The sequence below is a fragment of the Salvelinus alpinus genome, chromosome 13 (assembly GCF_045679555.1).
Source record: "Salvelinus alpinus chromosome 13, SLU_Salpinus.1, whole genome shotgun sequence".
In the NCBI taxonomy this organism is placed as follows: Eukaryota; Metazoa; Chordata; class Actinopteri; order Salmoniformes; family Salmonidae; genus Salvelinus; species Salvelinus alpinus.
Window position 1 is genome coordinate 25,591,332 of NC_092098.1, and position 27,086 is coordinate 25,618,417.

The 27,086-nt window shown below is 42.5% G+C and overlaps 1 protein-coding gene across 3 annotated transcripts in view; it reads right to left on the bottom strand.

Annotated features, from left to right (window-relative positions):
* The window catches only part of LOC139537444 (mediator of RNA polymerase II transcription subunit 13-like), a 151,921-nt gene extending 125,177 nt beyond the window's left edge, over positions 1–26,744 (bottom strand). For all 3 annotated transcript variants that reach the window (XM_071338738.1, XM_071338737.1, XM_071338735.1), the window contains exons 1-2: positions 26,144–26,744; positions 19,940–20,174 (exon numbers count right to left, since the gene is read on the bottom strand). In XM_071338738.1, the coding sequence (XP_071194839.1) occupies positions 19,940–20,174; positions 26,144–26,209 (301 nt within the window). In that variant the 5' untranslated portion in view covers positions 26,210–26,744. The remainder of the gene's footprint in view (positions 1–19,939; positions 20,175–26,143) is intronic.
* Positions 26,745–27,086: the final 342 nt, after the last annotated feature.

The following is a 27,086-nucleotide window of genomic DNA, read 5'->3' on the forward strand; positions in this document are numbered from 1 at the left end:
TAATAATATAATAATAATCAATTATTTTGCACTTTATTTAGCCATTTTACATATACAACATTATTTATTCATCAAAAATTGTGAATAACTCACCACGGGTTAATGAGAAGGGTGTGCTTGAAAGGATGCTCATAACTCTGCAATGTTGAGTCTCAGATAATAAAAAATATATATATTCCACACACAGTCTGTGCCTGTATTTAGTTTTCATGCTCGTGAGGGCCGAGAATCCACTCTTACATACAGTGGAAAGAAAAGGTATGTATGTGAACCCTTTGGAAATACCTGGATTTCTGCATAAATTGGTCATAACATTTGATCTGATCTTCATCTAGGTCACAACAATAGACAAACACAGTCTGCTTAAACTAATAACACAAACAATTATACGTTTTCATGTCTTTATTGAACACACCATGTAAACATTCACAGTGCAGGGTGGGAAAAGTATGTTAACCCTTGGATGTAATAACTGGTTGATCCTCCTTTGGCAGCAATAACCTCAACCAAATGTTTTCTGTAGTTGCGGATCAGACCTGCACAACAGTCAGAAGGAATTTTGGACCATTCCTCTTTACAAAACTGTTTCAGTTCAGCAATTTTCTTGGGATGTCTGGTGTGAAATGTCCTCAAGGTCATGCGACAGCATCTCAATCGGGAGGTCAAGACTCTGACTGGGCCACTCCAGAAGGCGTATTTTCTTCTGTTGAAGCCATTCTGTTGTTGATTTACTTCTGTGTTTTGGGTCGTTGTCCTGTTGCATCACCCAACTTCTGTTGAGCTTCAATTGGTGGCCTAACATTCTCCTGCAAAATGTCTTGATAAACTTGGAAATTAATTTTTCCATCGATGATAGCAAGCTGTCCAGGCCCTGAGGCAGCAAAGCAGCCTCAAACTAAGATGCTCCCTCCACCATACTTTACAGTTGGGATGAAGTTTTGATGTTGGTGTGCTGTGCCTGTATTTCTCCACACATAGTGTTGTGTGTTCCTTCCAAACAACTCCAGTGTAGTTTCATCTGTCCGCAGAATATTTTGCCAGTAGCGCTGTGGAACATCCAGGTGCACTTTTGCAAACTTCAGACCTGCAGCAATGTTCACGTATCGTAGACTTGTCGACAGAGATGTTAGCATGTTCCAGAGATTTCTGTAAGTCTTTAGCTGACACTCTATGATTCTTCTTAACATCAATGAGCATTCTGCGCTGTGCTCTTGCAGTCATCTTTGCAGCACAGCCACTCCTAGGGAGAGTAGCAACAGTGCTGAACTTTCTACATTTATAGATATACCTCTCCTTAACCTCTCTAGGGTATGTGGGACGGTAGCGTCCCACCTCGTCAACAGCCAGTGAAACTGCAGGGCGCCAAATTCAAAACAGAAATCCCATAATTTAAATTCCTCAAACATACAAGTATTTTACACCATTTTAAAGCTACACTTGTTGTAAATCCAGCCAAAGTGTCCGATTTCAAAAAGTTTTTTTACGACGAAAGCACAACAAACAATTATGTTAGGTATGAGCAGAAAAAGACAGCCATTTTTCCAGCTAAAGAGAGCAGTAATAAAAAGCAGAAATAGAGATAAAATTAATCACTAACCTTTGATAATCTTCATCAGATGACACTCATAGGACTTCATGTTACACAATACATGTATTTTTTGTTCGGTAAAGTTCATATTGATATCCAAAAATCTGAGTTTAGGCAAGACGCTACTGTATCACTACTATGAAAATTACTATAAAATCAAACTTTCATTAAATCACACATGAAAGATACCAAATTAAAGCTACACTGGTTGTGAATCCAGCCAACATGTCAGAATTCAAATAGGCTTTTCAGCGAAAGCATATGATGCTATTATCTGAGCATAGCACGATGATATGTGTTCAATACAGGATAAAAACGATATGTAGCATGCCTTCTGTTTGATTGAAGCGCATGTCCAGGACAACTGGAGTGCCTCGACTTCAAGATGGCCGCATTTCTTCATTACACAAAGGAATAACCTCAACCTATTTCTCAGGACTGTTGACATCTAGTGGAAGCCGTAGGAACTGCAAGCAATTCGCTTAGAAATCTGGTTTCCCAATGAAATTTCATTGAAAAGACAGTGACCTCAAAAAAAAATTCTGAATGGTTTGTCCTCGGGGTTTCGCCTGCTAAATAAGTTATGTTATACTCACAGACATGATTCAAACAGTTTTAGAAACTTCAGAGTATTTTCTATCCAAATCTACTAATAATATGCATATCTTATCTCCTGGGGATGAGTAACGGGCAGTTGAATTTGGGTATGCTTTTCATCCAAACGTGAAAATGCTGCCCCCTACCCTAGAGAAGTTAATGCAACCGCTGTGTCAGATTTCAAAAAAACTTTACGGAAAAAGCAAACCGTGCAATAATCTTAAACGGCGCTCAGAACAAGGCAAATTAGCCGCTATGTTGGAGTCAACAGAAATGACATGATAAATATTCCCTTACCTTTGATGATCTTCATCAGAATGCACTCCCAGGAATCCCAGGTCCACAATAAATGCTTGATTTGTTCGATAATGTCCGTTATTTATGTCTAATTAGCTACTTTGGTTAGCGTGTTTGGTAAACAATTCCAAAGTCACGAAGCGCGTTCACTAAAACGTGACGAAATGTCCAAAAGTTCCATAACAGTCAGTAGAAACATGTCAAACGATGTATTGAATCAATCTTTAGAATGTTGTTAACATAAATCTTGAATAACGTTCCAACCGGAGAATTACATTGACTTCAGATGAGCGATGGAACGGAGCTCACTCTCATGTGAACGCGCATGGTCAGCTCATTGCACTCTGGGAGAGACCTTACTCAATCCCCTCTCATTCGCCCCCACTTCACAGTAGAACCATCAAACAAGGTTCTAAAGACTGTTGACATCTAGTGGAAGCCTTAGGAAGTGCAATATGACCCCATAGACACTGTGTATTCGATAAGAGTTGATAAACTACAAACCTCAGATTTCCCACTTCCTGGTTGGATTTTTCTCTGCCATATGATTTCTGTTATACTCACAGACATCATTCAAACAGTTTAAGAAACTTCATAGTGTTTTCTATCCAAATCTACTAATAATATGCATATATTAGCAACTGTTTTGGAGGCATTGCCCCTTGACAACCAGCGCACTTCTGTATGTTGTAAAAGTGTTACATGGTCGCTGCCCATATCATTGCATAATGCAGAAACAGTTTAAAGGTAAACTGAGGTTTTTGGATATAAATATGAATTTGATCGAACAAAACATACATGTATTGCGTAACATGTTGTCCCGGGAGTGTCATCTGATGAAGAATATCAAAGATTAGTGATTCATTTCATCTCTGCTTTTTGTGACTCCTCTCTTTGTTTGGAAAATCGCTGTATGCTTTCTGTGACTAGTTGCTGACCTAACATAATGATATGTTCCGCTTTCGCTGAAAAGCCTTTTTGAAATCGGACACTGTGGTTGGATTAATGAGAATTGTATCTTTAAAATGGTGTCTAATACTTTTATGTTTGAGAAATTTGATTGGCTGTTGGCTGTTGGCGAGGGGTTCGCTAGCGGAACCCCGTTCCCAGACAGGTTAACTGACTTGCCTAGTTAAATAAAGGTAAAATTTTAAAAAATTAAGTGGACTGGAGGCAGGGCATGAAAGGGATAACGAATCCAGTTGTTTGTGTCGTCTGTTTCGGGAAAGTACCTGCGTAATTGCGCACCCAACTCACTCAGGCGCTTTGCTCTTTCACATTTAACATTGTCCATATGCTTGAGTTCATTTGCACACAAAAAAATCATACAATGATGGAAATACCTGTGTGTTGTCCTTGTTAATGCAGACAGAAAAGAGCTCCAACTTTTTAATCATAGCCTCAATTTTGTCCCGCACATTGAATATAGTTGCGGAGAGACCCTGTAATCCTAGATTCAGATCATTCAGGTGAGAAAAAACATCACCCAGATATGCCAGTCGTGTGAGAAACACGTCATCATGCAAGCGGTCAGACAAGTGAAAATGATGGTCAGTAAAGAAAACGTTAAACTCATCTCTCAATTCAAAAACATGTGTCAATACGTTGCCCCTTGACAACCAGCGCACTTCTGTATGTTGTAAAAGTGTTACATGGTCGCTGCCCATATCATTGCATAATGCAGAAAATACACAAGAGTTCAGGGGCCTTGCTTTAACAAAGTTAATAATTTTCACTGTAGTGTCCAAAACATCTTTCAAGCTGTCAGGCATTCCCTTGGCAGCAAAAGCCTCTCGGTGGATGCTGCAGTGTACCCAAGTGGCGTCGGGAGCAACTGCTTGCGTGCGCGTTACCAATCCACTATGTCTCCATCATGGCTTTTGCGCCATCAGTACAGATACCAACACATCTTGACTACCAAAGTCCATTTGATGTCACAAAGCTGTCCAGTACTTTAAAAATATTATATCATGTTGTCTTGGTTTCCAGAAGAGGATGTCTTCCTTAATTGACCCCCCATAAATGTAACGGACATATAGCAGGAGCTGTGCCAGGCCCGCCACATCCAGCTGTAACGCATAGAATTCACTGCCTTGTATGCGAAGCAGTAATTGTTTCAAAACATCTCCTGCCATGTCACTGATGTGTTGTGAAACAGTGTTGTTTGATGAAGTAATTGTCTGTATAGTTTTGTGGGCCTTTTCCCCCAGCATTGTCTCAGCCATATATGCGGCAGCAGGAAGAATTAAGTCCTCCACAATAGTATGGGGCTTGCCTGTCCTAGACACCTGGTAGCTCACCATGTAAGACGCTTATAGCCCCTTATAGCCCCTATTAATGGTATCTGTTGCTTTTATACATGTCTTACTACTCGAAAGTCGTCTTTATTCTCGCTCAAAAAACTCCTGTGGCTTATTTTTCAAATTGTCATGTTTCGTTTCTAAATGTCTGCGCAAGAGTATAGGTTTCCCGCGAAATAATAATGGTTAATGTGATTGGATGTTAATTATTTGACTAGGCTACCTGTATTTGACATTGTGTTGTTATTTCGCTAAACACTAGGTGGTTTAATTTTATTTTTGGAAGTGAAATTAGGCTACTCAGGCGAGAGAAAAACCTCGCCCAAATGCACAGCGCCATTGGAAAACATAAATGTACTGTTTGAAAATTGTATTCATTTTTTAAAATGTGAATTACATTTTTATTTGGCGCACCCACTGATGCCATTGCGTACCCCAGTTTGGGAATACCTGGTCTACATGATGAGATTATTGTGGATAAGTGCGAGAATATTTTATTTGTCAAATGGCAGTCAAGCATCGATCATCATTTCACCAGAATAAGACCCTTGATATTTTTGGGAAAATCACCTTGCACTTTCACCACCCTGTGAAGTTTATCATAACTTATTCCATCTGTAGCCTAATAAAAAGCATGGTTTCCTGAGTAATAGTGGGAGGACGACACACCATATCATCGCGTGACTTCAAGTTTACTTTGATATGATGGTTATTATAAAAATATTTGCGGCATAAAGGCGTTTCCACCCACATTTCTTGCATAATTAATTTACAGACACAAAAAGATCCCACCATATCGAACGAACAAATTATCTGTTGACATTTGTAAAATTGTAGCGAAACTTCCTGTTTCCATCTCCAACATCTCCCTGACCTAATCCATCAAGCTAGGTCTGACAACTAGGCTACCATACATTCAACATGCCTTGTTGTCATTGATGAATTTACTTTTATGAGTCTAAAGCAGATGCCTAGCAGAGGTGAAGGGATCAAAAGATCAGACAGGCAGAGGGGGGAAGTTGATGTGAGCTATGTCTTGCAGCTACACTATGCACACTGCATAGAAACAAAATAAAGTTATTATATAATAAGGGGCGGCAGGTAGCCTAGTGGTTAGAGCGTTGGGCCAGTAACCGAAAGGTTGCTAGATCGAACCCCTGAACTGACAAGGTAAAAATCTGTTGTTCTGCCCCTGAACAAGGCAGTTAACCCACTGTGCCTAGGCTGTCATTGTAATTAAGAATTTGCTCTTAACTGACTTGCCTAGTTAAATAAAAAAATTATATAATTCAAAATTGTATCATACAGACATAAAAGATTCTGCAGGAGGCAGATGACAATCACAAACTATAGCCTACTACTTCAAAGGGCAGCATTTTGTACCTGGCATCTAAAAATAGAGATTCGAAACTCTTAATTTCCTGATATGCAAAATAGCCAGTCAGTTTAGTGGCATCTGAAAATCACATGTTGACCGTAAGCAAGCAAGAGGGAAAGACAAACTATAACAGGAAATGTATTTTCCTACATCCAAAAACCCAAAGCAAGTCATTTTCTTTGCAGCAGACAGAAAACAGACAACCTAGCTACAATTCACCACATGTTTCCATTCATGACTCAAGTGTGTCTGAGCCCAGTTAGAGGAGTCAAGTGAAAACGCTGTTGCAGGCTGGCTGATGGTAGATAGAGATAGCAGCTCCAGATGCACTGTTTTTGCCTGGTCCCTGATCTGTTTGTGCAGTCTTGTCAAACTCCTTTGGTCATTGTCACTTGATGCCTTAGAGAACAAGGGCTCCTGCTTGATGGTGCAGAGAATACCACACAAGACAGCAAATGTTTTCTATCCTGGTCCCGGATCTGTTTGTGCCGTCTTGACAATGACCATAGGATTTGGCAAGACAGCACAAACAGATCAGGGAGCAGACTAGCACTGTCTTTATTACCTGACTGTAATAGTAGTGAGGTTTGTTTCTGGATCCTGCTCGGCTGTGGCCTGGATGCTCTGCTAATCTCATTAACAGCCACTGTGAGACATCTTAGAGCACTTAAGCTTGTTTTATACATGTCTCCAGCAAACATCTTTCTCCCAGTGTGCAGCGCCGATCAGCACAGAAAAAAATAAACACCAGACATGACCACGAGACATTATCCCACATATCTTATTTGACAAGACGTTGTTCCTTAATGTGGTGAGACTCACACGGAACCCAAACCGGCTGCGCGCGTGCGCCATCGTGCATAAATGTATTTTGTCCCCCTACACCAAACGCGATCACGACACGCAGGTTAAAATGTCAAAACAAACTCTGAACCAATTATATTAATTTGGGGACAGGTTGAAAAGCATTAAACATTTATGGCAATTTAGCTAGTTAGCTTGCACTTGCTAGCTAATTTGTCCTATTTAGCTACTAGCATGCTGTTGCTAGTTAATTTGACCTGGGATATAAACATTAGGTTGTTATTTTACCTGAAATGCACAAGGTCCTCTACTCCAACAATTAATCCACACATAAAACGATCAACCGAATCGTTTCTAGTCATCTCTCCTTCCAGGCTTTTTCATCTTTGAACTTATATTGTGATTGGCATCTAAACTTTCATAGTATTACCACGACAACCGGCAACACAGTTCGTCTTTCAATCACCCACGTGGGTATAACCAATGAGGAGATGGCACGTGGGTACCTGCTTCTATAAACCAATGAGGAGATGGGAGAGGCAGGACTTGCAGAGCGATCTGCGTCAGAAATAGAAAGGACTTCTATTTTAGCCCTTGGCAACGCAGACGCTCGTTGACGCGTGCGAGCAGTGTGGGTGCAATAATTGAATAACATAGATTTCTAAATTTATTTTGCAACGCTCGCACACGCGACGTGAGCGGTGTAGTCATGGTATCAGCACTGAGGAGCTAGCTACCAAACTATGCAACTATAAACTTCAGGTCAATTAAAATGTATTAGACCTACATTCTTAAATGGAGACAGATTAGTTTAGTTAGGTGAGAAGAAAGTCAACACAGACATAAACATACATCAATGATTATAGTGTCTCTCTGCCTTTGAAAGAGGAATTTAAACTGTGTTTCCTTTGTCCCCCATATCAACAGTAAGTGAAGTTCTATGGTAAAGCAGCAAGTGCTGAACAGCTTGTTTAAGGGAATCTGGGCTATATATTTTTCAGGACTGTAGCCTTTTCCTGTAGCCCTAATGGGTGGAATGTTATTAATATTTTTCATAATTTCATAACTACTATACAAACTACTATACAAATTTCAAAATCCAGTGTTTTTATGTCAAACGGTTTTGTTATATCTCAGTCTTCTGTGAAGTATAATATTGGGACGCAAACTCAAAATGTAATAGATTTCAACTCTAGATCTGACATGGTACAGGTGTTTTTTAAGCCCTTAACCACGTGTGTGAGGTGTATACGTTTGTTTTAAAGTAGATTTGTTTAAGACTACCAAGAAAAACTGTGTGACCCTGATTTAGTCCACTGCAGAAAAAGGTTAAGTAGAGGGCCAGCTATATTTCACTGGTGCACTTGTAAACAACCGCAAAAGAAACTTAAAAAGGGCTGAAGCACAAAGCTGTCTATCCACTCTGGAGAGAGAGCTTGACCTTGTTTTTCATATCTCTAGTCTACCCTTCTACCATCTACTATAAAACATCTCACATTCTTCAATTCCTTTTTACCCCTCTTTCAGAAGCTTTTCCTTAGCCCCTCTGGTCACTGTGAGCAATATTCCAAACCTATCTCTGATTCTGCTCAAAGAAGACAATCCTGAAAAGTGTGTTGAGAGGAGTGGGTTTCCAGCAAAAAGTGTGTGTTTAGAGATTACAAATGTATGGTTCTGTCATATAGCCTAGCCTTTTTTTAATGTAGATGTTCCAAACGTGCACATCAGTGGCTTGTATGCATGGAGGCCTGGAGATGCTAAATGTGTTAATGTTAATTAACGGTAAATTACCGTGAGACCGGCAGTCATTTACATGGCAATAACCGGCTGACAAAATGTCATGACCGTCACGGCCCTAGACGTGATTCCTTGTTCCACATTATATATTTCTATCTGAACTAGAGGTCGACCGATTAATTGGCATGGCCGATTAATTAGGGCCGATTTCAAGTTTTCATAAGAATCGGTAATCAGCCTTTTTGGACACCGATTATGGCCGATTACATTGCAATCCACGAGGAAACTGCGTGGCAGGCTGACCACCTGTTACACAAGCGCAGCGTCAAAAGGACCTTGTGGAAGCAAGGAGCCAAGGTAAGTTGCTAGCTAGCATTAACCTTATGTTATAAAAAATAATCAATCTTCACATAATCACTAGTTAACTACACATGGTTGATGATATTACTAAGTTAACTAGCTTGTCCTGCGTTGCATAAAATCAATGCGGTGCCTGTTAATTTATCATCGAATCACAGCCTACTTCAACTTCGCCAAACGGGCGATGATTTAACAAAAGCGCATTCGTGAAAAAAGCACAATCGTTGCACAAATGTACCTAACCATAAACATCAATGCCTTTCTTAAAATCAATACACATAAGTATATATTTTTAAACCTGCATATTTAGTTAAAAGAGATTCATGTTAGCAGGCAATATTAACTAGGGAAATTGTGTCACTTCTCTTGCGTTCAGCGCAAACAGAGTCAGGGTATATGCAACTGTTTGGGCCGCTCGTTGGCTCATTGCGAACTGTGTGAAGACCGTAATTAATTTGCCAGAAATTTACATAATATTGAAGGTTGTGCAATGTAACAGCAATATTTAGACTTAGGGTTGCCACCCGTTCGATAAAATACGGAACGGTTCCGTATTTCACTGAAAGAATAAACCTTTGGTTTTTTCTAAATGAACTTCTGGATTTGACCATATTAATGACCAAAGGCTCATATTTCTGTGTGTTATTATGTTATAATAAGTCTATGATTTGACATTTGATAGAGCAGTCTGACTGAGTGGTGGTAGGCAGCAGCAGGCTCGTAGGCATTCATTCAAACAGCACTTTCCTGCATTTGCCAGCAGCTCTTTGCTGTGCTTCAAGCACTGAGCTGTTTATGACTTCAAGCCTATCAACTCCCGAGATTAGCCTGGTGTAACCGATGTGAAATGGCTAGCTAGTTAGCGGGGTGCGCGCTAATAGCGTTTCAATCGGTGACGTCACTCGCTCTGAGACCTTGAAATAGCTGTTCCCCTTGCTCTGCAAGGGCTGCGGCTTTTGTGGAGCGATGGGTAACGATGCTTCGAGGATGGCTGTTGTCGATGTGTCCCTGGTTTGAGCCCAGGTAGGAGCGAGGAGAGGGACGGAAGCTATACTGTTCCACTGGCAATACTATAGTGCCTATAAGAACATCCAATAGTCAAAGGTATATGAAATACAAATGGTATAGAGAGAAATAGTCCTATAATAACTACAACCTAAAACTTCTTAACTGTGAATATTGAAGACTCATGTTAAAAGGAACCAGCTTTCTCATGTTCTGAGCAAGGAACTTAAACGTTAGCTTTTTTACATGGCACATATTGCTCTTTTACTTTCTTCTCCAACACTTTGTTTTTGCATTATTTAAACCAAATTGAACATGTTTCATTATCTATTTGAGGCTAAATTGATTTTATTGATGTATTATATTAAATTAAAATAAAAGTGTTCATTCAGTATTGTTGTAATTGTCATTATTACAATATAAAAAAATATAAATCGGCCGACTTAAATCGGTATCAGCTTTTTTATCAAGACGTGTCTCCAATCAACATGGTGCTAAAATTATAATCTAGTTGACCACATGCTGGTAGGCTATTGCTTCAAATGTATTACAAGGATTGGATGACTTTGGTAAAGTCTTCAATTGCATTAATCTACTTTATTCCAATATTTTTAAAATTCTGTGATATTTATTCCCACAATAATTCTTTATAGAGCCATCCAGTGCATGCCTAGTAGTTGGCTATACGAATAGATGGGAAAAGTGGCATGCCTTGCAAAGTTTAAAACAGGTAACAGGGTGTTGCCTAGCAACCCAACCATCAAAAGTTTAAGAGCGTAGTGCATGCTAATGCCGCCTCAGCATTGTGTCTACTTTTCACACTAAACCGTAGGCAGAACTTTACTGAAATGATTAATAGGTTGTTTGGCGGAAATAAAGATATTGGCTTTGATATCGTCAATCCTTTACAGATATAAAGAAAAGACAGAAAAAGTTGGCGGTACGGTAAAGTTGGCGGGAAAAACACCTTAGTGCAAAAGGGATATATCCCTCTCTCTGAAAAGCCAACTACAAGCCAGTAGAGTAGACATATCAGTGTATTTGTCTTTGCAGCATTGACACAGAGAACAGAGTAAAACTGAAGCACCCAGAATCCTTAGCCTGGGTTAATAGGGCATATCGCTCACCAATTATCTTAGACCCACATCAACAGCCCTGCCGCTACACTGCTGCTTTTGCAACCACAACCAACCATAATTTAAACAACTTCAAGCAATAGGCCTACTATGTGTAATCGAGAACAGTTACAACTTGATTGTGTTTAAATTGTTTGCGGAACACCTGGGTGGGAAAACATAAAACATTTTCCTCAGGTGTGGCCAGATAACAATTTATAACCTGGTAATAGAATACATACACATTTCTATGCGTTGAAATGTGTGCAACAGGAATACTTTTTTTTTGGACATACACTCCCCTCCATATGGATTTGGACAGTATTTGCTCTAGGGCTGTCCCCAACTAAATACAATCTTGGTCGACCGAAAGTCGTCTGTTCTTTCGACCAAGCGATTGGTCAAATGTTTTTACTGTGTATTCTTCCATATTTAAACACACTATGTGTCTTAATAAAATCAACTATATGCATTGAGCTTGTCTGATGCTTTAAGCTTACTGTTTGATGAAATAAGACACAAACGACTCAAGAGGGAGCCAGAGATCTAGATAACCAGAAGAGGAAAAAACTTAACCTGACCCAAACATTCTCCTCCCGCTCCTGCTGGCCTTCACAGACTCTGCCATTATGCTGCCAAAGTTGCTGGTAATAGGCTACACAAGGAGTCGGCAACTTTTCTCACATGGAATGCCAATTTTCTTACAATTTCTACCGATCTGTGTGCCAGTTATGATTTTCATATGCACATTTACGTGGACCTGTTTAATTTAATTTATAATGACGTCTTCATACCTCAAAATCGTTGTCATTTGGTTAATCAAAATTCAATCCAAATCTAAATGAAAATGATACATAACTAAAAAGTAACTTATATTGCCATTGCCAACTATGTCAAAATAGCTTACATAAAGCCAACAAATAAAAACATTGCAGCCTGCAGGTAGAAAATATCCAGATAAAAATAAATATCCTAGAAATCACATTGGCTACGCATGGCCTGTCTGCAACGAACTTGAAACAACTATTAACTTGGGTTAGGCCAGAAGCTTGCACTAGCGAACTTGCGAGATTTAATCAAATATTCTGGGCCCTCAGTTTCCCACGCCAGTGAGCTTGGGACAGACACAGCTGTAGGCTATTTGCACAAGGGATAAGAAGCAGTGCTTAACTTGGGCAGGAGCTCACCGGAGCTGAGTACCGACACCTCAAATATTCTACTGCTTAAGCTCCTGTTCCTCTTATAGAATATTAGCTCAAAAGTATTGTGGAGCTCCTGCAACTAAATACAAACAGTACCAGCACCCAAAATGAGGACCGGAATCTATTTCAGTGCAAGTCAAGCTCTTATAAGAAGTAATCAGGAAGGCCTATTTTATGACGTTTTCACTGGATCAGAGCATGCCATTTTCCCTTTCACGCTGAGTGGTTATCGAAAGGGAGAGCACTGGAAAGGTTTTAAAAATATATTGAGAAACTATTTTCTCAATGGATGTAAAAACAAACTTTGTTTGCTTGCTGTTTGAGGTGAAGAAAACATTACTTTGAGAAGCTCCACAGCTTATTAGTGGTGGTGAATTAAGCCAATCAGAAATACTATCAGATCCCAAATGGTCACATTAATATGCCTACATTTGTACGCAGGCGAGGTAGCCTATAGGCCTACTTCTGTCACGTTCGTTGGAATAATGATCGGACCAAGGCGCAGCAAATGTTGAGTTCCACATAATTTAATGAATAAAGTGAAACGTAGCAAAGACAAAAACAAATAAACAATAAACTAACAACGAACCGTGACTACAGAGATGCTACGTGCACTAACTCAAAACAATATCCCATCAAACACAGGTGGAAAAAGGCTACCTAAATATGATCCCCAATTAGAGACAACGATTACCAGCTGCCTCTAATTGGGTGTCATACCAATCACCAACATAGAAATAATAACCCAGAACCCCACATAGAAATAACTGACTAGAACACCCCCAGTTGCGCCCTTACCTACTATACCATAGAAAAACAAAGGCTCTCTATGGTCAGGGCGTGACAGTAACCCCCCCCCCCCCAAAGGTGCGGACCCTGGCCGCAAAACCCGAAACCAAATGGGGTGGGGAGGGGTGATTAGTGTCGGTGGCGGCTCTGGTGCGGGATGAAGAAACCGCTCATCCTGCGGATCCGCCAGCTTTGGTGGCGGCTCTGGTGCGGGCCGAAGAACCCACTCATCCCGTGGATCCAGCCATGGACCCGGGCTGAACACTTGGACTGGACCTCGGTGTCAAGGAAGGCTCCTGCCATGGAGCGGGACTGGACACCAGATATGGACTGGACAACAGTGCAGAAGAAGACTCCTGCCATGGATCAGGACTGGACGCCGTATCTGGACTGAGCACCGGCGCAGGAGAAGGCTCCGGCCATGGAGCTGGACCGGACGCCGTGCCTGGACTGGGCATCGGCGCAGGGGAAGGCTCCCGCCATGGAGCAGGACTGGACGCTGTGCCTGGACTTGGGCACCAACGCAGAAGCAACCCACTTGCTTCTGCGTGATCTACGTGATCTTCCTGTCTGGGTTGGCGCCCCCCCTTGGTTTGTGCCGTGGCGGAGATCTTTGTGGGCTATACTCGGCCTTGTCTCAGGTTGGTAAGTTGGTGGTTGAAGGTTTCCCTCTAGTGGTGTGGGGGCTGTGCTTTGGCAAAGTGGGTGGGGTTATATCCTTCCTGTTTGGCCCTGTCCGGGGGTATTGTCGGATGGGGCCACAGTGTCTCCTGACCCCTCCTGTCTCAGCCTCCAGTATTTATGCTGCAGTAGTTAATGTGTCGGGGGGCTAGGGTCAGTTTGTTATATCTGGAGGACTTCTCCTGTCTTATCCGGTGTCCTGTGTGAATTTAAGTATGCTCTCTCTAATTCTCTCCTTCTCTTTTTCTTTCTCTCTCTCGGAGGACCTGAGCCCTAGGACCATGCGTCAGGACTACCTGGCATGATGACTCCTTGCTGTCCCCAGTCCACCTGGCCTTGCTGCTGCTCCAGTTTCAACTGTTCTGCCTGCGGCTATGGAACCCTGACCTGTTCACCGGACGTGCTAAAAAAGCCAACTGACATTTACGCCTGAGGTGCTGACTTGCTGCACCCTCGATAACTACTGTGATTATTATTATTTGACCATGCTGGTCATTTATGAACATTTGAACATCTTGGCCATGTTCTGTTATAATCTCCACCCGGCACAGCCAGAAGAGGACTGGCCACCCCTCATAGCCTGGTTCCTTTCTAGGTTTCTTCCTAGGTTTTGGCCTTTCTAGGGAGTTTTTCCTAGCCACCGTGCTTCTACACCTGCATTGCTTGCTGTTTGGGGTTTTAGGCTGGGTTTCTGTACAGCACTTTGAGATATCAGCTGATGTACGAAGGGTTATATAAATAAATTTGATTTGATTTGATTTGAAGAAGACTCTGGCCTTGGAGCTGGACTGGACGCCATGCTTAGACTGGGCATCGGCGCAGGGGAAGGCTCCGGCCATGGAGCTGGAGGTTTCGGACCGTTGCAGGAGGTTCCGGACTGTGGACCGTCTCAGGAGGTTCCGGACTGTGGACCGTCTCAGGAGGTTCTGGACTGTGGACCGTCGTTGGAGGTTCTGGACTGTGGACCGTCGTTGGAGGTTGCGGACTGTGGACCGTTGCCGGAAGCTCTGGACTGGGACCTGTCCCCGGAAGCTCTGGACTGGGAACCGTCACCGGAAGCTCTGGACTGGGAACTGTCTCCGGAAGCTCTGGACTGGGAACTGTCTCCGGAAGCTCTGGACTGGGAACCGTCGCCGGAAGCTCTGTACTGGGAACCGTTGCCGGAAGTTCTGGACTGGGAACCGTTGCCGGAAGCTTTGGACTGGGAACTGTCGCTGGAAGCTCTGGACTGGGAACTGGTAGCCATGTGGTAGCCATGCTGGTTAAGGGTGCCTTAAATTCTAAATAAATCACAGACAGTGTCACCAGCAAAGCACCCCCACACCTCCTCTTCCATACTTCACGGTGGGAACTACCCATACGGAGATCATCCGTTGACATACTTTGCGTCTCACAAAGAGACAGTGGTTGGAACCAAAAATCTCAAATTTGGACTCATCAGACCAAAGGACAGATTTCCACCAGTCTAATGTCCATTGCTCGTGTTTCTTGGCCCAAGCAAGTATCTTCTTCTTATTGGTGTACTTTAGTAGTGGTTTCTTTGCAGCAAATTGATCATGAAGGCCTGATTAACACCGTCTCCTATGAACAGTTGATGTTGAGATGTGTCTGTTACTTGAACTCTGAAGCATTTATTTGGGCTACAATTTCGGAGGTTCTAATTACTTTTCTGAGACTCTAATAAACTTATCCTCTGCAGCAGCGTTAACTCTGGGTCTTCCTTTTCTTTGGCAGTCCTCATGAGCCAGTTTCTTCATAGCGCTTGATAGTTTTTGTAACTGCACTTGAAGACACAAGGTCCACATTGACTGACCTTCGTGTCTTAAAGTAATGATGGACTGTCATTTCTCTTTGGTTATTTGAGCTCTTCTTGCCATAATACAGACTTGGTCTTTTACAAATAAGGCTATCTTCTGTATAGCACCCCTACCTTGTCACAACACAACTGATTGGCTCAAACACATTACGAAGGAAAGAAACTCCACGAACTGACTTTTAACAAGGCACACCTGTTCATTGAAAGGCATTCATGAAGCTGGTCCAGAGAATGCTAAGATTGTGCAAAGAGGTCATCAAGGCAAAGGGTTTGAAGAATCTCAAATCTCAAATATATTTAGATTTGTTTAACACTTTTTTGGTTACTACATAATTCCATATGTGTTATTTCATAGTGTTGTTGTCTTCACTATTATTCTACAATGTAGAAAATAGTCCAAATAAAGATAACCCCTTCAATGAGTAGGTGTGTCCAAACTTTTGACTGGTACTATATATATATTTTTTTTTTAACTCAGCAAAAAAAAGAAACGTCCTCTCACTGTCAACTGAGGTTATTTTCAACAAACTTAACATGTGTAAATATTTGTATGAACATAACAAGATTCAACAACTGAGATATAAACTGAACAAGTTCCACAGACATGTGACTAACAGAAATTGAATAATGTGTCCCTGAACAAAGGCGGGGGTCAAAATCAAAAGTAACAGTCAGTATCTGGTGTGGCCACCAGCTGCATTAAGTACTGTACCAGATTTGCCAGTTCTTGCTGTGAGATGTTACCCCACTCTTCCACCAAAAGCACCTGCAAGTTCCCGGGACATTTCTGGGGGGGAATGGCCCTAGGACTCACCCTCCGATCCAAAAGGTTCCAGACGTGCTCAATGGGTTTGAGATCGGGGCTCTTCATCCGGACTCTTCGCTGGCCATGGTAGAACACTGACATTCCTGATATTTCTTAAGTCCTCGAGCAACTGAAACAATCATGATGTGCTTGATATATTTTAGATTCGGTAGAAAAGTGGTTGACAAAAACAACATTATCTGCATTCAATGATTTTGTCTTTCCCACAGATCTGAGAGATGGATCTCTTTTCACCAGACGCCTCATTCAATCTGAATGGTAGCCATCTTCACAGGGTCAGGGCAAGGAAGAAAAACAAAGACCTGACCTGCAAACAAAAGTGAAAACTTTGACTTGCTCTGCCCCTCCAGGGTACTGAAATATGTTCTTTGGAGCTTGGCGCTGCCCTGAGAGGTGCACACCAGAGCTGTTCTGAATAGTAAAGAATGGGCAGGCCTGGAAATGTCCAAAGACTTTGGCAGAGCCAACAAAAACTAACAAGAGCAGAGCTATGCCTGCAGATTGTTAGCGCCACACACATCCATACTAAAATAAAGCCCTCAAGAGAGAAACTAAATGAAGCACATCCCCTTCCTCTCAGTCCTTACAAACATCCAAAACAATGTATTGTCCGTCCATGAAACAGCAGAGGGGGCACAGTATGACAAGTGTACTTTCCTCCTCCTTCTCCAGAGATCTGACCAACATGCAGTAATGAATGGGTGTGCTACCCAGGAGCACAGTGGAGATGGCTGGGCTGATAAGAGATCCTGCTCTGCAAAACAGACAATTATTTCATTTCGCTTTTAACCTCCTCATTGCAAGCTCAGATTAGACAAAGCAAGGGCTTTGTGTAGAGACAGAGTAATACAGAGGGGTTGATAGTGTGTATGGTTCCATGATAGCCACAAGAGTAAACATCAGGAGGGAGGGAGGGGTGAAGGGAAGGAGGGAGAGGGGATGGGGATCCCCCCTCCTCGCCCCCCCTCCTCTCAGCGCTCCTTGAATGGTGATTAATTGTCAACATTACAGCCGGGCGAAATTGCCTAAAAATCACAGCTCAGCTTTTTTCAAACTTATGGCCAATTCACGATATATACAGTGCATTTGGAAAGTATTCAGACCCCTTGACTTGTTCCACATTTTGTAATGTTCTAGCCCCCCTCTCGTTCTCCTTCTCTCTCACTTGCTGGAGAGAAATTGTTGGTTACGGGCTTGTAAGTAAGCATTTCATGGTAATGTCTACCTATACCTGTTGTATTCCGCGCATGTGACAAATAAAATTGGTTTTTATTTGATTTGAAAGGATTACTGGCCCACTGATTTACACAGAAATGGCACATGCTCAAAATATTAATACTTCCACAGCCAAGCAGCTAATCTAATGAGTGTGGAAGGGTAAAAGAAGCCGCCGCCATTTCCACTGAAAGAAAATAGCTGATTTTCATGTTTACCACCAACATTGCAATGGGGGAAATAAAAAAATGACAAACAAAAAAGTGCTTAATATTTCCAGGGATGAGTCAGACAGTCAGATGAGGAAAAGGACAAACCCATCAGCCACTAGCATGGAGGGAAAAGAGCAAGCTGTGGCATCCCAGATTACTGGCGATGTGTCGGTCAGTCTGATCACCGCCACCAAAACACACACACGTTGTTGCTAGCTTCTGTGTGTCGCTTCACACCTTCACTGCCAGCATGTCCATGAGAGGCTCCAATGCATCAGGTTGTGAATCATCACGACTCAGCCAGTCTCATCCCAGCAATGTCTACACACACACAAGGACACACACAGTGGGACAGGCACTTTGCAGGCTCTGAGAAGAGAGGCGAGTTGGTGTGATCCACAGAGGGAAACACAGGTTCACAACGCCGGCTGGTGAGGTAGGGGTCATGACCTCTGTGTGTTCTCAGGGCTCACAGCACACCCTCTCACCAGACAGATAGACACATAGAGAGGAGAGAGGGAGGGTCTGGCTGCCCTGAGGTCAGTCCAGTGAGGCTCCTCTGTTCTCCCGCATTGTGTAGAGTGAGTGAGTGAGTGAGTGAGTGAGTGAGTGAGTGAGTGAGTGAGTGAGTGAGTGAGTGAGTGAGTGAGTGAGTGAGTGAGTGAGTGAGTGAGTGACTGAGTGGAGCTCCCTCCTCCTCACATGACTTCTGTGAAAAATAGAATATGCAGGAGCAACGATGCAGAAATGAGCCTAGCACATCATGGATTACAGCATCATGGAGGTCTGACTCAGGAGTTCAATCTCCCCGGCAAGAGAGTATGTATAAAGTACGTCTCTGTCCATCCTCCACTGCTGCTGCAGAAAAAAATGGTCAGACCTCCATGATGCTGTAATCCATGATGTGCTAGGCTCATTTCTGCATCGTTGCTCCTGCATATTCTATTTTTCACAGAAGTCATGTGAGGAGGAGGGAGCTCCATTTCTATCCTCCTTTTTAAATGGGAAGATGGGATAGGCTTTCTTGTTCAGCCTTGGCGACACAAGGTGCAGGGTGCTGCTGTATTGTGTGCCGGAGGGCGGAAGGCGCTTAGATGGGTGTTAACACAAAACAAAACTGTGATTGCAGTGAACGTTTGCTCCAAACAGTGAGAATTGACGTGCAGGTGGAAGGCTGTTCTCTGCCAGGCTGGCTGCTTGTCATTTAGGGGATGAGGGGGAAACTAAGGGAACTATCTGGTTACACCAACTCTAACGCCTTCTAAGCTCTCATTTACAGGAAATGAATATCCCCAGAGCTTCCAGCATCAATCAACCCCTGTCCTGAACCATGCAATATTTCACATTATACAACCAGCTCACTACTACCATCATCACAAAGAGAGGGCGTGCTCTATGAGGTCTGCAACATCTCAAGATGCTCCTTTTCAAACAGATGTAACAAGCCCTTTTCATTATCTTTTACAATAACCACCCATTTAACCAGCTCTATCAATGAATCAATATTTTATAAAGCCCTTTTTACATCAGCAGTTGTCACAAAGTGCTTTACAGAAACTCAGCCTAAAACCCCAAACAGCAAGCAATGCAGATGTAGAAGCACGGTGGCTAGGAAAAACTCCCTAGAAAGGCAGGAACCTAGAAAGAAACCTAGAGGAAGCAGGCTCTGAGGGGTGTCCAGTCCTCTTCTGACTGTGCCAGGTGGAGATTATAAAAGAACATGGCCATTAAGGCCAGATTGTTCTTCAATAACGTCTATACGTCTATAATCTTTGGTGAATATGTGAAAAGGTGCATCGAAAGACAAATTAATCCCTCATTTATCTCTTGTGACCAGCTAAGGCAATCTGAAACGTGGAAGCAGCATGGGAAAAGGAGTGAAACTCCTGGTCTGAGAGGGCTGTGGCTTGGACTGTAATCTTCTGTTAATAGGCCAAAGCCATTACACAGGACCATGGTAAGTATTATAGCCAAGCTAGCGTGTGTGTGTGTGTGCGCCCACTCCCTCTAGCCTCACCTGTAAGTTCGTGATGGATCAACTTGGCGAAGTTGGGGTCGTTCCCCCACCAGAAGAGCCAGAGCTCCCTACGTCCAGGCCTCTGGCTCCGCCGCCACACACTCAGCACGTCCGCCTTGAGGCAGCGGCTGAAGCTGCACAGGATGGGGTCCTCCTCGGTCACCGGGAAGAGGATGGGTGCCGAGGTGGGGCCTTGCCACACGTACCGCTTCCATTTGATCCCCGTCAAGTCCGCCTGAGGGGAAGGAGGGAGAGAGAGAGTGTCAGCTTCTGCTACAATCACCAGTACTCAGCACCCAGCCAGTACTAAAGAGTACTAAAGAGCAAGCATTAATTCTCCTTTATGGAGCATCTGCCTCCTCAGCAGGAACACTTATGACAAGGAGACACAAAGGAAGACAGCCACAGGAAGAGAAAAACAGAGAGAGAGGAGAGAAAGAGAGAGGAGAGAGAGAGAAAGAGAGAGGAGAGAGACAGAGATATAGAGGGAGGAGAGAGAGGGAAAACAGAAAGTCAGGAGAAAGAGACAACGATAGAGGCAGGGAGAAGAGAGAGATAGAGGGAGGAAAGAGAGAGATAGAGGGAGGGAGGAGAGATAGAGGGAGGAGAGAGGAGAGATAGAGAGAGGAGAGAGAGAGGGAGGAGAGAGAGAAGAGAGATGGAGGGAGGAAGGAGAGAGAGAGACAGAGAGAAAGCGGGAGGAGAGAGATAAAGGAAGACAGAGAGGAGGTTTGAGACAACAGACAGACAGATGGTGATAGAAAAGGCTGCAATATAAACAGACAGAAACACGGCTGGAGAACGAAGCAGCACACACAAAAAAGCATGTTTGTTTTTGTTTCCGACTGAAAGCACCTGAAGCTAAAATGCACATAATCTCAAGAAAAACAACATGAACAACGTGTTCAAAGCTCGATAAAACTCCCTAATGCATGTAAATGGGTTCTCTGACCAACTTCATCTTTTTTAATGATGAGTGCTTTGGGGAGTGTGCACACTGCTCTCTAATAACCAATGCTGTTTGGCTTTTATAGAGAGTGAAAACACAACACAGAGAAACTCATAGGTCATAAATCACAGGCAGCAGCAGCACAGGCTACTACAGGGTTATGAAGTGTTAAAGCAGGAACATTCCGCTCCACTGCTACTGCTGCCTGCTTGGCCGTGCCGGCTGGCTGGCACTCATCAGACAGCAGGTCCTACGTACACACAACCAACCAGCGATCCCTGTGCTCATGTCCTACACTGACGCCATACACTGTCTCTCACACCACTAACACACCACTAACACTTACACTGCTGAATACATCATGCCTTCCAGTGTTTTAGGCTTACACTCTGTGCCCATGTCATACACTTACACACTGCAAAAGCCAACTCGATCCCCACAACCTATATTGCCTTGCAGTACTACTCTTGATGGAGCTGGCTCTCCTATTTATCCTTGCAGTACTACTCTTGATGGAGCTGGCTCTCCTATTTATCCTTGCAGTACTACTCTTGATGGAGCTGGCTCTCCTATTTATCCTTGCAGTACTACTCTTGATGGAGCTCGCTCTCCTATTTATCCTTGCAGTACTACTCTTGATGGAGCTGGCTCTCCTATTTATCCTTGCAGTACTACTCTTGATGGAGCTGGCTCTCCTATTTATCCTTGCAGTACTACTCTTGATGGAGCTGGCTCTCCTATTTATCCTTGCAGTACTACTCTTGATGGAGCTGGCTCTCCTATTTATCCTTGCAGTACTACTCTTGATGGAGCTGGCTCTCCTATTTATCCTTGCAGTACTACTCTTGATGGAGCTGGCTCTCCTATTTATCCTTGCAGTACTACTCTTGATGGAGCTGGCTCTCCTATTTATCCTTGCAGTACTACTCTTGATGGAGCTGGCTCTCCTATTTATCCTTGCAGTACTACTCTTGATGGAGCTGGCTCTCCTATTTATCCTTGCAGCAAGACAGACAGTTTACCAGATTTTCTTCAACTGGACCTACTGATTTTTTAGGCAGGTTATTTTGCGCTGCTAGGCAATATGTTCTAGTCGACCAACTGTCACTTTGTTAGAAGTAGACGATTTATTAACATTTTAGGGTAAAATGAAATCAATTTAAAAGCTATGAGTATGACCAAGTAATAAAGCCTGGTAGTGTTATAGGTAGTCTTTATCCTAGCCACGGATAAGCTGGGAGATGTGTTGTCAGCTGGAGTCAGGTTTTAGTTATTCATTCTAACATGACAGCAAGGAAGGCCATACACTGGCCACAGAACGCTACTGAAATCCTAATGCTAAAATTATCTCAGCAAAAAATTGCTAGTCTCATATACCAAATATGATGAGCAACTTTAACTATACTGAACAGGAGTATTTCTGTCTGTAATAAAGCCCTTTTGTGGGGAAAAACACATTCTGATTTGCTGGGCCTGGCTCCCCAGTGGGTGGGCCTATAGCTGTACTCCTGCCCAGTCATTTGAAATCAATAGATAAGGGCCTAATGAATTTATTTCAATTGACTGATTTCCTTATATGAACTGTAACTCAGTGCGTTTATATTTGTGTTCAGTATACATAAATTGAGAGATACCAATTATTGAAAGCTCATAGGCTGTTGAGTTTGTGGCACAATCTCAACAACAACAAAAAAATCACAAGATGACTACAAATATATTCCACACATGGCCAAAACAAAAAATGACTTTCCTCAACATTACTCTGTCCAACGTGCCCCTAAATGAGTTTTTCAATACTAAGATGTATTATGATGGGCACCAACTCCCAGCCTCTTACATAACTGCCATGTTATCACGTAGTATCAGTTCATCAAGCAACATCATAGGAAATATCTCACCTCAGGAATCTTGCTCAAGGGCCTTCAAACGCTGTTCCTGACAAGACCATATTCACACGCCAATGTTCAATTATCATATAGACCTATAGCCTATAGCTTATTCCTTCCACAGTATAGTACTACTGCTGCAGTTTATGTTTCACTAACTCCCTCCATCAAGTCCTCTCTCTGGCAGACACAGTGTTGTGAGGAACTACCTGACACCTGCATCTTGCAGAGAAACATCTGTGCTGCACAGAAAGAAAGAGGATGGGAAAAAAACTGAAGTGTGAAACCAGATCGTCCGCACTTATATAAACTGACTGTTTCTGAAACGGGCCATGCTTGGACAGTTTGCCTGTATACATCTCACTTATTCTTCTACAGAAATGTATTTTCATCGCACAATCCAGTCTTCTGATGACAGCTCTGATTATTTGTCAATGTGAGGCTATCCAAACCCTTGGCTTGGCTGTTTTCCCTGTCAAAGATCAAGTTGAAGCTTTCGATACATAAACTAGGCTATTCTCTGCAAATACTAAGTGGCAATCTTCAAGAGGCAGATTGCACCGTCAAGGGTCTGTGTGCCTTCTGCGGACAATCAATCAATCCATCTTTTCAGTACATCTGAGTTACAGTCTGTATGCAGGATGAATGAGTGAGTGTCAGGGAAACCTGTGTGTTTCCTTCAAAATGACTAACGGCACGGCTAGCTGACTGTTAGTATTATGCTCAGGTATGTGGGCAACTGTATATGCAAAGTGTACCCCACCAAAAGGGCAAGAACCAGGGTGAAGTTAAGTTTCCCTTTTCAGATGGCAAGCCAAACCCCCATAGCGGCGATAGGGGAATCTGAGGGCAAAGCCATTTGACAGACTCAGGAAGTTGACGTTAAACCGGGCTGGGATTTGAGGGTTACGACCCCTCCTTTCATCAGCTGCTCAGCTCTGCTCACCTTCCCTCTCACAGCTCAGAGCTCCAGGTCCCATTATGGAGTACACTTAGTGCCAACAGCTGCCTATCCTTCCCTTGCTTTGGGGCGGCAGGTAGCCTGGCGGGTAGGAGCGCTGTGCCAGTAACCGAAAGGTTGCTGGATCGAATCTCGGAGCTGACAAGATAAAAATCTGTTGTTCTGCCCCTGAGCAAGGTAGTTAACCCACTGTTCCCTGGGCGCCGATGACGTGGATGTGGATTAAGGCAGCCCCCCACACCTCTCTGATTCAGAGGTTAAATGCAGAAGACACATTTCAGTTGAAAGCATTCAGTTGTACAACTGACTAGGTAACCCCCTTTCCTTTTACTTCCTGACATTCTCCCTCTCAGGCCATTCTCCCTCCCAGAGACAGGCAACAGGTGAAGTTGCTCAAATCAATCCTGAGCAGACGCATAGACACCCCACCACCACTACAAGGAACTCTCCGTCAAGGCCTCACCCTCCTGCGGCAACACATGAAACTAGTTAACAAGTGTCTGTTTGCATCTTGGAGAACTGGAGAGAAATGCAAATCCACTTGGTCTACTCTCTTGTCTCGCCCAGCCTTTCCTTCTGCACAGCATGTGTCACTGCTGCAGTGTTGGTTTTTGTTCTAATCCTGCCCAGCCCGGAAGGAGTTTGATGCCCGCTAAAATTACTTTCTTCTACACAAGGCTGAGAACTAAAGACTGCCAGGAGACACTAGTCTAGCAGGGCAGTTGTGATGTGACTTTATTTATGAAAAGCATAATAACTAATCTTCAAACTTTACCAAAATCCGCTTAACTTCAAATACAAACAGGAATTGTATATAAAACATTGTTATAAGATTCCTGGGAACTGTTTAAAGTTATGGTAAAAGTGCCACTGTTCACTGCATTCTTTTAGCTTAAAACCACTAAGTCTGGTTAGTGTGTGAGTCATACAGGACTGTGAACAGAAGCACTGGTATCATGCTTAGTCTCAGTATGCAGTAAAATGTCTCCCTGCTATTGCAATACAGCAGCCAGTCATTCACTACTAGCCTCATAGCTTCTCCTGTTCATTCAGCTCTACTGTCAAATGCTTTGGAAAAGAACAGTTCATGTCTATCAATGTCCAAAGTGTATCATTATTTATTCATTTAACCTTCATGATGGGGAATTGTTAGCATATGTCATGCAGTGCATATTGTACAGAAAAAATGCAATGCATTGATACAAACCTATAGATAGTGCACTACTGAGAAGCCTCTAGAGTAGTAGTAGTGCCAGGGACAAGAGTAGACATGTGAGCTTTTTCCTTCAGTCATAATAGTAGGCTATAACCAAAATCTATTAGGTACTGTTGGTTGTATGCGTTTATGATAGCTATATAATTCAATTGTTTAACGACTGACTAGAAACAGTAACGTTATCAATCAGCACTATGAGAACTATAACAGCAAAATAAATACACACAACAACTCTAACAATACTGCATTAATCTGTCATGAACAATGTATTCAACTTGACAACTTGCCAGACAAGAAGTGAGTCCTAAAGTCTATCATGCACTAACAATAGCCAAGAATACATTCTTGTTTATTAATATTTCAGCCCGTGCCTCCGTTAAGTATGCGCGAGCCAAGAGTGTAAACAACAAATGATTGGCAAGCAAACCTGACAACTTCAAAGGGAAAGTACTGCATATGTAAGCCAGCGAATAAGATACGCTGTTTCAGTAACTAAGCTCTTCATTGGCTACTTTAAAGAAAACAATGTAGCAAGCAATGTATCTGAACAACTACACCGGCCCACTGACAAGAACAACATGATTAATTCATTGAACATGAGAGTTGAAATTAGAAGCCAATGTTCACAAGCCTTTACTTTGCATTCCATGACTGAATGTAAATCTATTTATCATTTAGTTAACTTGCTATTTGTGCAAATGAACGACATTGCAAGCTAGTTAGCAGGCTAGCAAACTTGATTGGGTTTATTTTTATGTCACGTAAACATGCTGCACAATGCATTCGATAGAAAGCATAACGTTACTTCAACCAAGCAAACAACTAGAAGAGGAAAAACATGCATCATGCATGGTATTCAGTGTTGCTAGTTATATCTATGTGGCTAAGATGTTTATCAACACACATTACATTAGTTGCACATTTATTGCCTAAAACTCTCAGGGCTTGAATGTATTTAATATGATCAAACTGAACATTTTTGATGGCAAACACATGCATGCAGCTGCAAGTGATAGATAACCTTATTATTTCTTAATCTTGTACAACTTCTCAGTATGCAAATAACCATTGACTTGGTGAATGATGTTTGAATTGCAGTGCTAAGACTGTTTTCCCACTGCTGTGGCTACCGTTTTTGCTCTCTTCAGCTAGTTAAAAATGGCTGATTTTCCTTTAGTTTTAAATCTCTTACCAGACAGAATAGATTGGAATGGCAATCCTCCAAGCTGGCCCCGTTTGGTACAAAACAAGAACTCATCCTTTCACAGCGAGATCGAACATTCCATCATTTCAGTTCCGGGGAAAATAAATACCGATTTCCAGTAGTATTTTGCAAGATGTATAAGCTAATCAACGAGAATTATTTTTACCAATCGGCTGGAGTATGTAATTCAACAACCCTTCGAAAGCTATTGTCCGCCCAAAAATAAAAGCAGTTAAAATATCGTCTTCGCAACCTCTCTGTCGACCTCTCAAATATACATTAAGTAAACAAATTAAATGAGCGAAAAATGCTTTAAAACAAAAAGAAAAGGAGAGTAAATAAGCAACTCTCCCCCTCCCCCTTAGCTTAAAACGGTCTTTGCTAAAAACGTCCCTCTACTCCTCCATCACCATCAAAATCGATCTAAAAACGAATAACATCCTTAAAAACCAATCGAAAATTGGCATATGCCTATATTTTTACGGTAATTTTAACCATTATTTCGGTCTCTGTTCCTGCTGGTTTCCATTTGAATTCATGGATTCCTTTCTTTAATGGCGGCCACAGGGAGAACTCTGCCTCCCAAAGCCTATTGGCTCATTCATGGTCATGAGGGCTGTAATAACACTGTAACTGATGGGTATTGCCGCCAGGCGAGAGCAAGTGGCGCTACTGAGCAACCAGATTTTGTTACTAATGATCAAACCTAACTTGCCGACTTTCACAGTGCACCACCTAGTGCATACACAAAGAAATGTATCCATTCCTTGCATCAACATTTACATCATTCAACTGTGTGTGCCCTGCCCTGCCCTTGCAATCCAAACAAAGCCCTAATTCGAGTACAAAACGTGCACCTTGAATGTGTCAATGTAGGCGGGGATACAATGTAACACTATTGTAACACCATTGTGAAGCTGTAGTAACACTG